This window comes from Triplophysa rosa, linkage group LG24, assembly GCF_024868665.1.
Source record: "Triplophysa rosa linkage group LG24, Trosa_1v2, whole genome shotgun sequence".
NCBI lineage: Eukaryota > Metazoa > Chordata > Actinopteri > Cypriniformes > Nemacheilidae > Triplophysa > Triplophysa rosa.
In genome coordinates, this window is record NC_079913.1 from 14,556,773 (window position 1) to 14,569,998 (window position 13,226).

The 13,226-nt window shown below is 35.8% G+C and overlaps 1 protein-coding gene across 5 annotated transcripts in view; it reads right to left on the reverse strand.

The window, feature by feature from the left end:
* Nucleotides 1-11,046, reverse strand: part of LOC130547623 (uncharacterized) — a 403,303-nt gene extending 392,257 nt beyond the window's left edge. For 3 of the 5 annotated variants that reach the window (XM_057323726.1, XM_057323723.1, XM_057323725.1), the window contains exons 1-8: nt 10,513-11,046; nt 10,192-10,257; nt 9,056-9,110; nt 8,911-8,961; nt 8,751-8,795; nt 8,607-8,671; nt 8,330-8,405; nt 8,007-8,244 (exon numbers count right to left, since the gene is read on the reverse strand). In XM_057323726.1, the coding sequence (XP_057179709.1) occupies nt 8,007-8,244; nt 8,330-8,405; nt 8,607-8,671; nt 8,751-8,795; nt 8,911-8,961; nt 9,056-9,110; nt 10,192-10,256 (595 nt within the window). In that variant the 5' untranslated portion in view covers nt 10,257; nt 10,513-11,046. Of the gene's footprint in view, nt 1-8,006; nt 8,245-8,329; nt 8,406-8,606; nt 8,672-8,750; nt 8,796-8,910; nt 8,962-9,055; nt 9,111-9,463; nt 10,258-10,512 lie in introns of all 5 variants that reach the window. The other 2 variants (XM_057323724.1, XM_057323727.1) reach the window with 2 other exon arrangements.
* Between the last annotated feature and the right edge of the window lie 2,180 nt (nt 11,047-13,226).

Here is a 13,226-nt window from a genome sequence, read left to right on the forward strand (position 1 = left end):
TGTGGAAATATTATTCAGAATATGAGTATGAAGGAATTACTATATAATCAATAAGTGAATTTCATTAATAATCATTGCATTGTGTTTGTTTAAATGTGTTTGCTGTGTTGCTCAGTGAAAATTTCTGTTTAATATTATACTGCTTGCAACAGAAAAACAGGAAGCTAGCTTAACCGCAGAAGAGGAAACTAACTATGCGTACGTGCAAGACAGCACACACACACACACACCCAAAAGGTCAAACAGAGGGGAATGTTATGAATTAATCCAATGCATATGTTTTAAGTATAATCATGAGTTTTGATGTGTTTTATTAAATCATAGGATTAAGAAACAATGCTGCATAATTAAAAGCATTAGATGATTTAGTTTTTACTGAAAGTATTTTTACATGTTGTTTTGCGATATGAAACTGTCTCTAGACGATACTTCCTCTTTATTAGCAGCAGACCACAGGTTGCAGACGTGTTGCATAGATGATGTTTTGCAGGAACTAACAAGGAGGAATGGAGTCAGATACACGTGGTACACGGTGATCGGTGGAGGGAGAGAGAGCAGCACTCCTTACAAGGAAGGGGAGGAGTCAGAAGATCGAACGACGTCACATACTGTATAAAAATGCATGTCAGGAAATGATCTGGGTTGCTGGTTTTTTTGTGGCGGAGTGAGGAGATTGTCTGGCAACCCAAAGCTTTGTTATAACTTTTTACATCTGATAATAAAACCTCATATTACTTTTGAGCAAATTGTCTCTTCAAATTTCTGAACATGCAGGACTGCCTTAAAAGTCCAACATTACCTAGAACCAACAACTTGATGTCTGAATGTGTTTTTCCATACTTTCATACAAACTGAACAGCTATCAGCTTGTTGTTGTGCATATATAAACGGGCTCATTACCTATTATGTGACAAACATAAAACGAACAATTATGATAAATATGCCAATTCATTTTACCGTAAATTTTAGGCCTATTTTTTAATCGTTCTTATCTCGTGTACATAACTTATAATTATGGCTTAAAACAGTTTTATACTAACAAACTAGTTCGTGCTCTCATTTAATTAAGTCGTGGCCGTGTTAACGATGGTTTAAAATACGGCAGTTAACAGTTTAGCACAACGTGGCGATTTAACATTAACCAGACTTTAAAACAGTTGCAAAAAAAATTAAAGTGGTCACCACAACAAATTTTTCTGCATTTCGTGCATTCATTTGGTTTTATAATAATTATCATGCAATAAAATCTGATTTACCTGCTGTCTTCTCGTCCTCGTGCAAAATAAAATGGCGGCCTTCAGACAGGTGGCAGTCATTCAGTGGAGGCGTGGCCTGATTTGAGAATACTCCGTTGTTTCACACTCTTGTTTTCTTGCGGAAAACAATGGTAGTGTAGTTTTATTACTATATATAGTGTTAAAATAATGTCAACACTGGGAATTCAACACCGTCCCTGAACATTTGATACCAGCGATTTTGCTGTGTAGATGAATTAAAAGGTTTTGTATTTTAGAGAGTGATTATATTCTTCTGGACTGTGTGTCCTTCATGCTTGGATGGACTATAACCCAGGGGGTCTGCCGCTCACCCATCCACTCTGCCGCTTTGAGCCACTAAACAGAATTTAGTCAACTGATTATAAAAGGCATCTCTGCTTACTCACACGAAAGGTGCATTTCTGGAATCTGAAATAGACAATAATTTGCAACAATTGCACCTCCTGTTATTATTTCTAACATCTGAAAGTACCTTTTGCCTGGCATTATAAAAAAGGCAGATCTAAGCATCTAAGAGCAGCAATGTCGTTGGTCCAACGCACGTGTAAGGATCAACAACAGTTGTAAAATAATAAAACTTGTTGAATCACAATGTATCACTGTATACACCTGTTTCTATGCATATGCATATATATCATACTTTTTAGATTTATGCAGCCTAAACAAATAGTATGTTTTGTTTTGCCACACCACTACGCTCATGTTACACACAAGTGTTTATTTCAGCAGTAGTCTCTACCATTTGTTTGATAACACACCACACTGGTATTCTCCCTATGAGCTTAATGAGTCTTTTCTATTTTCACCTACTGACTGCAGGCAGATGGTGCTTATGCAGAAGAAAACAGCAGGTAAATTACACCCATAAACATTAAGGCAGACGCCAGAGTTGTCTATTGGCATATAATGGTATGAGTTTAAGAATTGGCATTCGATTAAATGAAGTTCCATTATTATGCTGATTGTACTGTAGTTTAAATATAATACATATCCATTGCATTCACCAATTTTCCTCCTGTATAGACACTTAAAAGGTACGTTAAATATACATTTAAAAGATGTATTTGGGATCTCGAGAATGGCTAAACCTTTAAATCTAAAGCTTATACTAGCCAAACAGCAAGTAATGCATTACAGACCCCTGCTTGTATCATCTTAGTCTTTTCTATGGACTTTAAACCATTTTCACAATTTATCAGCTGACAGCAAATGATGTATTTCAATGGCTACTGTTCATTATTACTTTATTCATTATTTTATAAAATCAACATTGTTTTACAAGCATATTGAATATGTGTATTATTGAACATTTTGAGCACATTGAACATATATTAACAGAGCACATTCATTTAGTTGTCACACCACAGTTATTAAATGCATTTATGACAACGTAAAAGACATTTAAAGACGTATTCATAGGAATGAGTGATGATGCCATATACATACTAATAGAATGGGATGATTTGAAATCACACATATGTATAGATGAGCAACACACAAATGAATTTACTGTGTTTTGATACAATATCTTACAATAAGTATATCTAGTAAATGATGATTCACACAGAATCACTTTGTAATGTTTTTGAGTGTTTTAGAGCACATTTTAGCACATTATAAAATCCAGTGATGTCTAAGGTCCTGTGAGGCCTTAAGGATCTGAGGCCTAAAGTTAACCATCCTGTTGTCTATGTGAAGCCTTAGTACTTTTTGGAACTCAATGATCCAGTAATATTGGGAAAAACATATTTTTCTGTGCCTGGCCGGTACTGCGACCAAATTTAGGCAGTTTCCGGCCCTGTTACTATGACTACAATCTTAAATGCTGATACAGCACAGTAAGCAAGGTCTCAAGTTTGGCCACAATTAAAGATGAGAGAAGGAGGTGAAGAAGATAAGTATGAAAAGATATACAAAAATTAAAAAGATTCGTTGATCATCATTACAAATGTATCATGTTGCTTAAGAAATTAAGGGTGACAGATGAAAATGGATTGACTAAGAGATAATGAGAATTTTTTTACCTTATACATTATTGGTGCAAAGTAAGGAACACCTCTTGAAGTTTGGGTTTAACTGTTGATGTAAAGCACTGTATTTTCAGATGTCTTCTTAGCATCTCACTTTGTTGACTCGAGCAATAAAGTTTTGACTTTTTGGCACCTGGAACCTGCAAGATTCTTTTTGCAATGAGAGGACTGATTCGCCGCAACAGTATCATTTAACTTACGCAGTAAACACAATTTGTTTTGCCACAGTTTTTTGGGGGCTGGCTTAATGGATTACTGAAGACACTATCAACACATTGACTTTATGTTAAAAAAGATGTTTTATTTCTACACACATTACAGTCATCCTCAACAACTGCTGGTCTTTGTGCTTTAACAACCCGCTAACTGACATTTTGCTGAATAAATGAATCACGAGGGACAAATATTTTGTGAATATACTATTTATACACAAGCGTCAATAACCAAAAATGTTCTTTTCATGGACTGAATGTTCTAAATGAACATTGATGTTCGTGAGTTGTTGTTTTAAATAAACTATAGTCTTGCTAAAAACGGTAAACTACAGCATTCTGAAACATGAGAAATGACTGGAGGGCTGAGAGAGTAAATGGAGGTGAAGGGTTAAGACACAAAAAGGCACATGATGGTCGACAAGAGAAATCCACTGAATGGACACGTTGGTAATTAACAGCTGGCTTTGCTCTGGCTCAATTTATTATGCAGTAATCTTAGCGGTCTTGCCCCATGACACCTTACAGAATGAGATCAGCTCCCTGCAGATGCCCGACATCTGAATAGGGCTCTTTCAGCTTCCTCTCACTCATTACCTTGTGTATGTGTGGCTATTTATGTGAGTTTAAGCCTCAATAGTCGGTATGTGCCATACAGATTTGCAAGTCTTTTGTGTACCGTGTAAGTACTCAAAAATGACAAAGGTGGCAATCGTATTGATAGTGGATTGATTGATGACCTTATCATCCAACCATGTCCAGCAGTGAATTGTATATAAAGCATCTAGATATTGTAGCAAGGACGAGTGTGTATTTTTTTTTTGGAGGATCTATTGAAAGAAATGCAATATAATATACATAATATGTGTCTTCAGAGGTGTATAAATACCTTACGTAATGAAGCATTATGTTTTTATTACCTTAGAATTAGCTATTTCTATCTACATACAGCATGGGTCCCCTTGCATGGATGTTATTGTGTTGGAAATATTCTTTTTGGTCTCTTCTTCAAACTGGTTTCATCAAAATGATGACACTGAGTTTAATGTTCTTCAGTGGCTTTCCACAGCTGAATACAGTAGAACACCTTTGGGATGTGGTACAACAGGACATTCGCAGCATGAATGTACGCCTGACAAACCTGCAGGAAATCTTCTAAAAATTAATATTTTGTGGAATCCATGCCACAAAGAACTGTATGGCTTTACCCAGTGGTTGTATCATTATGTATAGTGTTCCTAATATAAACAGTGTATATAGTATGTGTGTATATTTACATAGAATGCACACAGTCATATGCAACTGTTTAACATTAAAATTAATTTTATTTGGTTAGTATGAATCTCAACTCAACTCAGCTTTTATTTATATAGTGCTTTTTTACAATTTTCATGGTTACAAAGCAGCTGTACATGAGACATATTGACTATAAGCAAAACAATTAAAGTTGTACCTGTAAAAACAAGAAAAAGGTGAAAACACAGACGACAGACATACCCACATACAAAACACTCCACACACACAATATGCACACGTAGTAACACACACACACACACACACGCGCAGACACACGGGCGCGCGCACACACACACACACACACACACACACACACACTAACTGTATATACAGTTAGGTTCATAAATATTTGGACAGAAGCACAATTTTTGTTATTTTAACTGTGTATGAAAGTGTATTCGAGTTACAGTTTTATAATAGATATTGTCTTAAAGTGCACACTCTTAGCTTTATTTAGAGTGTATTCACATCCAGATTAGTTGAAGGATTTAGGAATTACAGCTCTTTAATATGAAGCTCTCCCCTTTTTCAAGGGACGAAAAGTAATTGGACAGTTGAATCAAAAGCTGTTTTATTCACAGGTATGGGCTTTCCTTAAATAATTTTGTCATAAATGAAGCATGTTAAAGGTCTGGAGTTGATTCTACATGTGGTGTTTGCATTTGGAAACTGTTGCTGTGAACCCACATCATGGGGTTCAGGGAGATCTCCATGCAAGTGAAACAGACCATAGTTAGGTTTTAAAAACACTACACATCCGTCAGAAAGATGCCAGGAACATTAAGAGAAAAAAACACACCGCTGAGCTCAGTAACAAAACAATCCTAGGTGTCCATATGAGATCAAAGTGGTGGATGATGACATTATCCTCTCCATGATAAAGAAAAACATCTTCACAACTTCCAGACATGTGTATATGTACAGTATATCTACATATATATATACATGTGTATGTGTATATATATATATATACATGTGTATGTGTATATGTACAGTATATATACATATATATATATATATATATACATGTACATGTGTATGTGTATATATATATATATATATACATGTGTACGTATATATACACATATATATACATGTGTATGTATATATATACATACATGTGTATGTATATGACCTGGTTACACTTTCATTATTTTTTTCTCGTTTGTTTTTGAATGTAAACTCTATACCATGTTGTTTTGTAATGTTTTTCTTATACTTTAATAAAAAAGCGTTTTTTATCGCAGATGAAATCTATGCAATTGAATTGCCACTGCTTTTACATCAAGGTGGTTATGAGGACTATATATTTCACATAGGTGTGTTTTTTCCACATATAAATCTCAAAACTTACTTCAGTTAATGGACTTATTAATGGAACACTTAAGAAAAAAGATATCAGATGACATTCTCGCCCAATGAGCATTTAAGCTGTGTGGTCAGCAAGTTTCCCATCGTGCTTTTCATCAGCGCAGTCGGTGGAGAGCAACTGCGCCTTCCATACGATACAGGCCCTGTCCCAAATGGTGCACTCCGGTCTTGTGGACCTCCTTAGAGTTTCTTGAATAGATGGTTTAATAGAAAATAAATAAGCAATAATATGAATAAGTAACTAATTAATAAATTAATTTTGAATTTGATCAAAACATGCATTTAAAAATGTATCCGTCATGTTTACATATATGTCTGACATTCACGACACTCCTCCCATCCGTTCTGTGATTGGGCGTTCGCAAGGATTCCTGGGTAGGGGACTTCAGTGGAGTCTGCATCTATGCGGGCTTCGCCGAAGACCGCATCGAGGGCACAAAGGAGGCGCTCGCGAGCAGACTTCTGAGCGCTAAAAAGACAAATGGGACACTCTACAGACTCGTAGACTTGGCGAGAACGCGCAATTTAAGTCAACGAGACCGCAAGTGCGCCATTTGGGACAGGGCCAAAAAGACAAATGGGACACCCTACGGACTCATAGACTTGGCGAGAACGAGCAATTTAAGTCCACGAGACCGCAAGTCCACATGAAGTGCGCCATTTGGGACAGGGCCACAGCCGCCCGGCCGTCGCGAGTTTTTTGACACACGTCAGCATGACATCAGAGCAAGGCGGTATGGAAGGCGGACGTATCCATAAGGCGGACGTAACTCGGACACATTTCTTACCGGCATGCATTTCGCGCTGATCACCGGTGATCGGTTCTGCGCAGAATTTGGCCATCTCAAACGAGCCTATTCAAGTACATCTCGCTGCGACCTGCGGTGGACGTCCAACCCGTCCCACATCCAAGTGTGACGGCATAAGCCACGCCCATGTCAAATACGTCACATTCTCGTCCAACCCATTCCACGTCCAAGTGTGACGTCATAAGCCACGCCCATTTCAAATACGTCACAACAAGTGTTCCGCCCAAGAAACCCGCTTAAATGTACGCATGTGCAAAAGGGCGCTACTTCCTGCCGGCAGTCTGGGATTTTATAATATGAAATAATGCTATTTTTCGTTTTGCTAATAGACGATTTCACGTTTGTAAATGATGTCTAGGGTAAATAAATTAAATCCAGGCCAACCCTAAATTCGTCAGGAATGTCTAATATACGGAGCTGATTTTCTTCATCAAAATAGCCCGTATAACGCTCGTATTGGTTAAAGTTATAAAAATTGTTAATAAAAACCATAATACCTTTCTTCATTAATTTATTTAAAGAGATCAATTCATAATTTTAGGATGTTTGATACTACCCTACCCAAAAATGGTTCAAATTTAAATAAACAATTACATCTTGGTATTGTAAAAGTCACTCTTAACACTTTTCTTTAATTCATAATATTGATTAAATTTCCTAAACATGTCCCACTTAGAAGAGCCCAAACAAATGAGCTCGACAGTTCTCTATGCAGTAGCATACATAACTATTAGAGAAATCGTTTGTTTTGATAGATTTATATGAATTTTGTAACATGGCATTGATCTTATGGCCTTTTTTATCAACACAGTCTGATTAGGATATGTATCCAGGTCTTCAGATACTTAAAAATGGATAAAAAAAAGACATGCTTCACCAGGTAATTTTGTATTTATTATTCTACAAAACAATTACATTTGAACAAATCAGATTAAATTAAATAAAATCAGATGATTAAATTAAATTATTCTTTGATCATGGCATGGACCTTTAGCCCTTGCTTTTCATTACAATTGGAAATGAATGTGTCCAGGTCCTCTGCACATTCAAATTCAAACAGGAAGGCATCTCTTGCTTCTAAATCACCCCGCAGGTATTCTTCCAACAGTCTTTGTTGGTTTTCATAATCCATCTGGAGATAGGCAGGTTCCATCACCTCCCCACGGAAAAATGCACGGTGAGTCTGTACCCAGGACCATGCAGGACCGATGTCCTGTACAAACCTACACTTTACGTTCTTTTCACAGACCTGTTAAAAATAGAGAATAAGTCTGTGTTTGATGTTTGGGGTTTTGTTGTGGGAGAAGATATGCATGTCCACTAAAAAAAATTACCTCATCATTGTCCTCTTGTTGACAGACCACAGGGTGCCTAGGGGGTGACTCTTTTGTGGTGGTAGACTCTGACACACTGGAGACAGACTCAAGGGTTAGGTAAATGGAATATTTGTATAGCATCTCTCATCTTTCAAAGCATTCAGAATCAGAAAGAGCTTTATTGCCAAGTGTGCTTAGGACATGCAAGGAATGTGTCTTCCACACTTTATTCAACAACATTCTGTGTCCTCTCTGAAGACAGTACAGATTAAAATTCTAGAAGGGTTGTGTGTACCTTGCAGGTGACATGTTGTCCAAAATCAAATGACACCACCACCTTCGGAGCTGAGGGATGTCCTCCTAACAGATAAAACACAAAGCTAAGAATGCAGTTGAAAAACTTATTGGAAAAAAGAAACTGAGAATTTGAGGTTGTCACCTGACTGAAGTCAACAGTCCAGGCCAGGGCCATATACAGTGCATACTAAAAAAGACAAGAAATATCATTGAGAAATTGAAAACACTACACTTTACAATCACCACAACACAAATCTTTCGCCATCACCATAACTGCCCATACTTATAAATTCACAACTTGCCATCAGCATGAACAAGCCACAATCCGGTCCCTCTCCCTGGGTAAGCATATTCTGTCAAACAAGCATGTAATTTATCAAGATGTAATTTATAATAAATAAAAACATAAACAAGGACTGAAAAAAAATGGTGACTGCATTCCTGTACCTTAGTTTTGATGACCTTCCATGACCTTCCAGGAAGCAAGCGTAGTGCAATTGAGCTTTAGAAGAAAATATGAACAAAAAAATTATTTAGATTTTTGTTAAACTGGAAGTCATTTCAAGCAAAGTGGTTAGTTTAATTAGTAGAACAAGTGGGGCAGCCAAGTGCAAATGATGCAACCATGAAACCAACCTGGAAAGTTGAATCAAGTGAATTTTTATAAAAATCCTATTAAACCAGATGATGTGCACATGAAGTGACAATAACTTTTTTTTAGTTATTTTTAGTTTAATTTACATTTTCTACATAAAGACAACTGGCAGCCATCTTGTAAAGCGATGGCCATAAAAAAATTAGCACAAAGTGAGCCAATTGTGTAATGATTTTGCACTCTGTTGCCCCACTACTCACCCAATCACACCCATCCTTGAAGCCACAGACAATTGCCAAATAAAGCTGAGGGGCCAATAAAGAGGCTCAGATTACTGACACTGTTTGAACCTACAAGATTTTGAAGGGCAGCAGTCCATAACTTTCAGAGCAAGAACAAGAAGGAGAATGTCATTTGAGGAACATCATGCAAAGCTCAAACAACATTCAACCTTCAAAACAACATAACTTGAACTTATAAGCAACAATGAACGTTTTTTTTCCAGAACAGCATGTCATTAGGAACATGGAACAGTTCCGAGTATTTAGAAATTCAACCTGAACATGTTCAAATAGTTAATGTCGCCTAAACCACTAGTGTTGGCGGAGTCAAACTGATAAATCCATAATCGCTTTGGAAGCAGGACCTGTAAAGAACACAGTGTTGAGTATCATTTGATTCATAAATGCATTGCTTTACATAGCCGGCACAACCTGGTGTCACACAATCTTTGGTCATAGGGAGGACCATGGAACTCACTGCTAACCACAGACACCTTACTTACATTTAATGTGGATTAATTACCAGATCTGGCCATAAATGTGTTTTTGTGTGAAACAGCCCCTTCTCACTGCTGGATCAAGAGCTCACATGCCATGTCTGTGACCACTGACACATTGACTTTAGTAGAACTCTTAAGTAATTTTAATGTTAAGATACATCCTCCAAAATCTATACTACCAATTCTACTAGCAGTGCTAAGACTTACACTGAGAAACCAGTGGCCAGGTTTCCACACAGGGAAAAGGATGCTGTCTTTCGATGCTGCATCATCCTATAGATGTTAATTGTAAAAAGAAAAACAATACATCTATTAACAGGGTCATACTGTTTTGCATTGCAGATTTTTCTTACCAAAGACACTGTGACTTAATCCAAATTTGGCAAATTTGCAAAGATCCAATATCACCCCAACAGCACCCATCCCAAATATAAAATAGACAGGCAACACCACACAGGCCATTATGAGAAAATAAAACAATTGACATAACATGCAACAAGAAATCGACACGAAAAAACAAGTACTTACTGGTAGAGTCATAAATGGGTCTAGGAGATGAGGTGGCTGCCAAGAGGACACAACATAAGCATCTACTGCATCTACATACATAATATTTTATATAAATACTTTTGAAATTACACAATTATTTTACTTACCGACATAGCAATAATACTTAATTCACCTCACTTTCTCACAGATCTCACAGATGCTTCTGCTTCCTTTTCGTCTTCTTCTTTTTGGTTTTATTTCAGGTAACACAAACAATAATGTCTATTATCGCCACCTACTGTGTTGGCGTCTTACTGCTTCAATGTTAATGAGAATGTGACGTGTTTGACATGGGCGTGGCTTATGACATCACACTTGGATGTGGGACTGGTTGGACATCCACCGCAGGAAAACAACAGAAATTATAGACAGGTATTGGACACAAGCTAAAATAATGAATAATTTTGCAAAACACTGGGAGCTTGCCAAATATGAAGTAAGGAATTTGGCCATTTCAATGGGGAAAATGCTTGCTTTTGCTAAAAGACAGAAAGAATGTAGAATTACAAGATACATTTTTCTAGTAAAGGTGATTTAACTTCACAAGAGTCATTAAAACTTTCATCGCTACAAACTGAAATGGACACTATTTACGAAGAGAAAGCAAAAGGAGCGTTTGTAAGATCAAGGAGAATGTGGTTAGAACAAGGGGAAAAGAATACTATGTAGTTTTTTAACTTAGAAAAGAGAAATGGAGAAATGTCTTCGATAAGTAAACTATTGATAAATAATACAGTGTCAGAAGACTATAAGGAGATATCAAAACATGTTACTCAATTTTATAAACATCTTTACACCTCTAATTTAGTTCAGTCTGATCTGGATACATTTCTGAATGTTTTGGGGAAAACAAAAACTATTAATGAAGATTTCGAATTATTATGTGAGGAAGCGATAAAACTAGAGGAAATTAAGGAATGTATTGGATATTTGAAAGATAATCGATCTCCCGGTAATGACGGACTTATTAGTGAATTTTACAAAGTCTTCAGAGATAAATTAGCGCCTTTTTTACTTGCAGTATATAAAGAATCTATAGATAAAGGAGAGGTGCCAGACTCATTAAGACAGGGTGTTATTACTCTTATTCCAAAACCACATAAAGACATTCTTCACTTAGACAACTGGAGGCCTATTAGTCTTTTAAATAATGATGCCAAAATATTTGCACATGTATTTGCTAAAAGATTGAAAGAAGGATTAGATGATATTATTGATGAAGAACAGACAGGATTTATTCAAGGACGACATATAAGTAACAATATTAGATTAATATTGGACATGGTGGATTATAATGAGTACATATTGGATAATAGTCTTATATTATTTATCGATTTCCAAAAAGCATTTGACACAATAGAGCATAATTTTTTGTTTAAAACAATTGAATTTTTTGGATTTGGCGAGTACTTTTTAAAAGCTGTTAAAACATTGTATAAAGGCTGTAATAGTTCTGTAAAATTGATCCGTGGGACATCTAATAGATTTGAAATTGGTAGAGGGTTAAGACAAGGTTGTCCATTTTCCCTTTTTTATTTTTGTTGGCATCACAAATAATGGCTCTTCATGTTAAGAAAGGATATTTCCAAGGTATTAAAATTATGGGAAGGGAATTTAAACTATGTCAGTTTGCGGATGACACAGCACTGTTTTTGAAAGATATACATGAAGTTCATAAGGCTGTTAATTGTATTAATGTTTTTTTCAGATGTATCAGGATTATGAATTAATGTAAGTAAATCAGTTATTTTCCCCTTAAAAAATTGTGATTTATCAGATATTTGTGGTATTCCAATCAAAAACACTGTAACCTACCTTGGAGTAATTATATGTAAAGATGAGAATATGCGCAGTGATTTAAACTTTGACCCAATAATTAAAAAAAGCAACAATAGATTCAATATGTGGCTACAAAGGGATCTATCATTATATGGTAGGGTCCTTTCGTCCAAGGCTGAAGGAATCTCCAGATCAGTTTATGTTTCTTTATCACTTGATATACCTCGTAATATAGTTAAAAAGTTAGACAAATCACTTTTTGAGTTTATTTGGAGGAAAAAAGCACATTATTTGAGAAAAGAAGTATTGTGCAATTCAAAGGATAATGGAGGCTTGGAGGTTATGAGACATTAAATAATGTGTTCAAAATTAAATGGATTACTCAATATTTAAAAAAGAATTTGTGGAATACATTTCCCAGCTTTTTGTTCAAGTCACTTGGTGGTCTTCAATTTTTGATAAGATGTAATTATTCCATTGATAAAATTCCAGTGAAACTTGCAAGATTCCATCAACAAGCTCTCATGGCATGGATGTTGGCATATAAACATAAATTTTCCCCTAGAAGGTATTATATCTGGAATAATAGAGATATTTTATATAAGCATAAATCCCTCTTTTTCAATATATGGTTTGATAATAACATAGTGTTGGTTATTCAGCTGATGAATAGGGATGGAGATTTATTATCCTACACAGAGTTTCTTGATAAATTTAAAATCCCAATTAGACCCAGAGAATATGCAATTGTAATGGATGCTATACCTAGGAAGGTATTGTTTCTTCTTAAATATGTTTGCAATGATAACCCAAATCTTGATCATACAAAAAATAAATTTTTTATTGGAAATAGTAATATCTTCAAAGACAATATAACAAATAATTGTATTAGAAATGTAATAAATACTGTTACA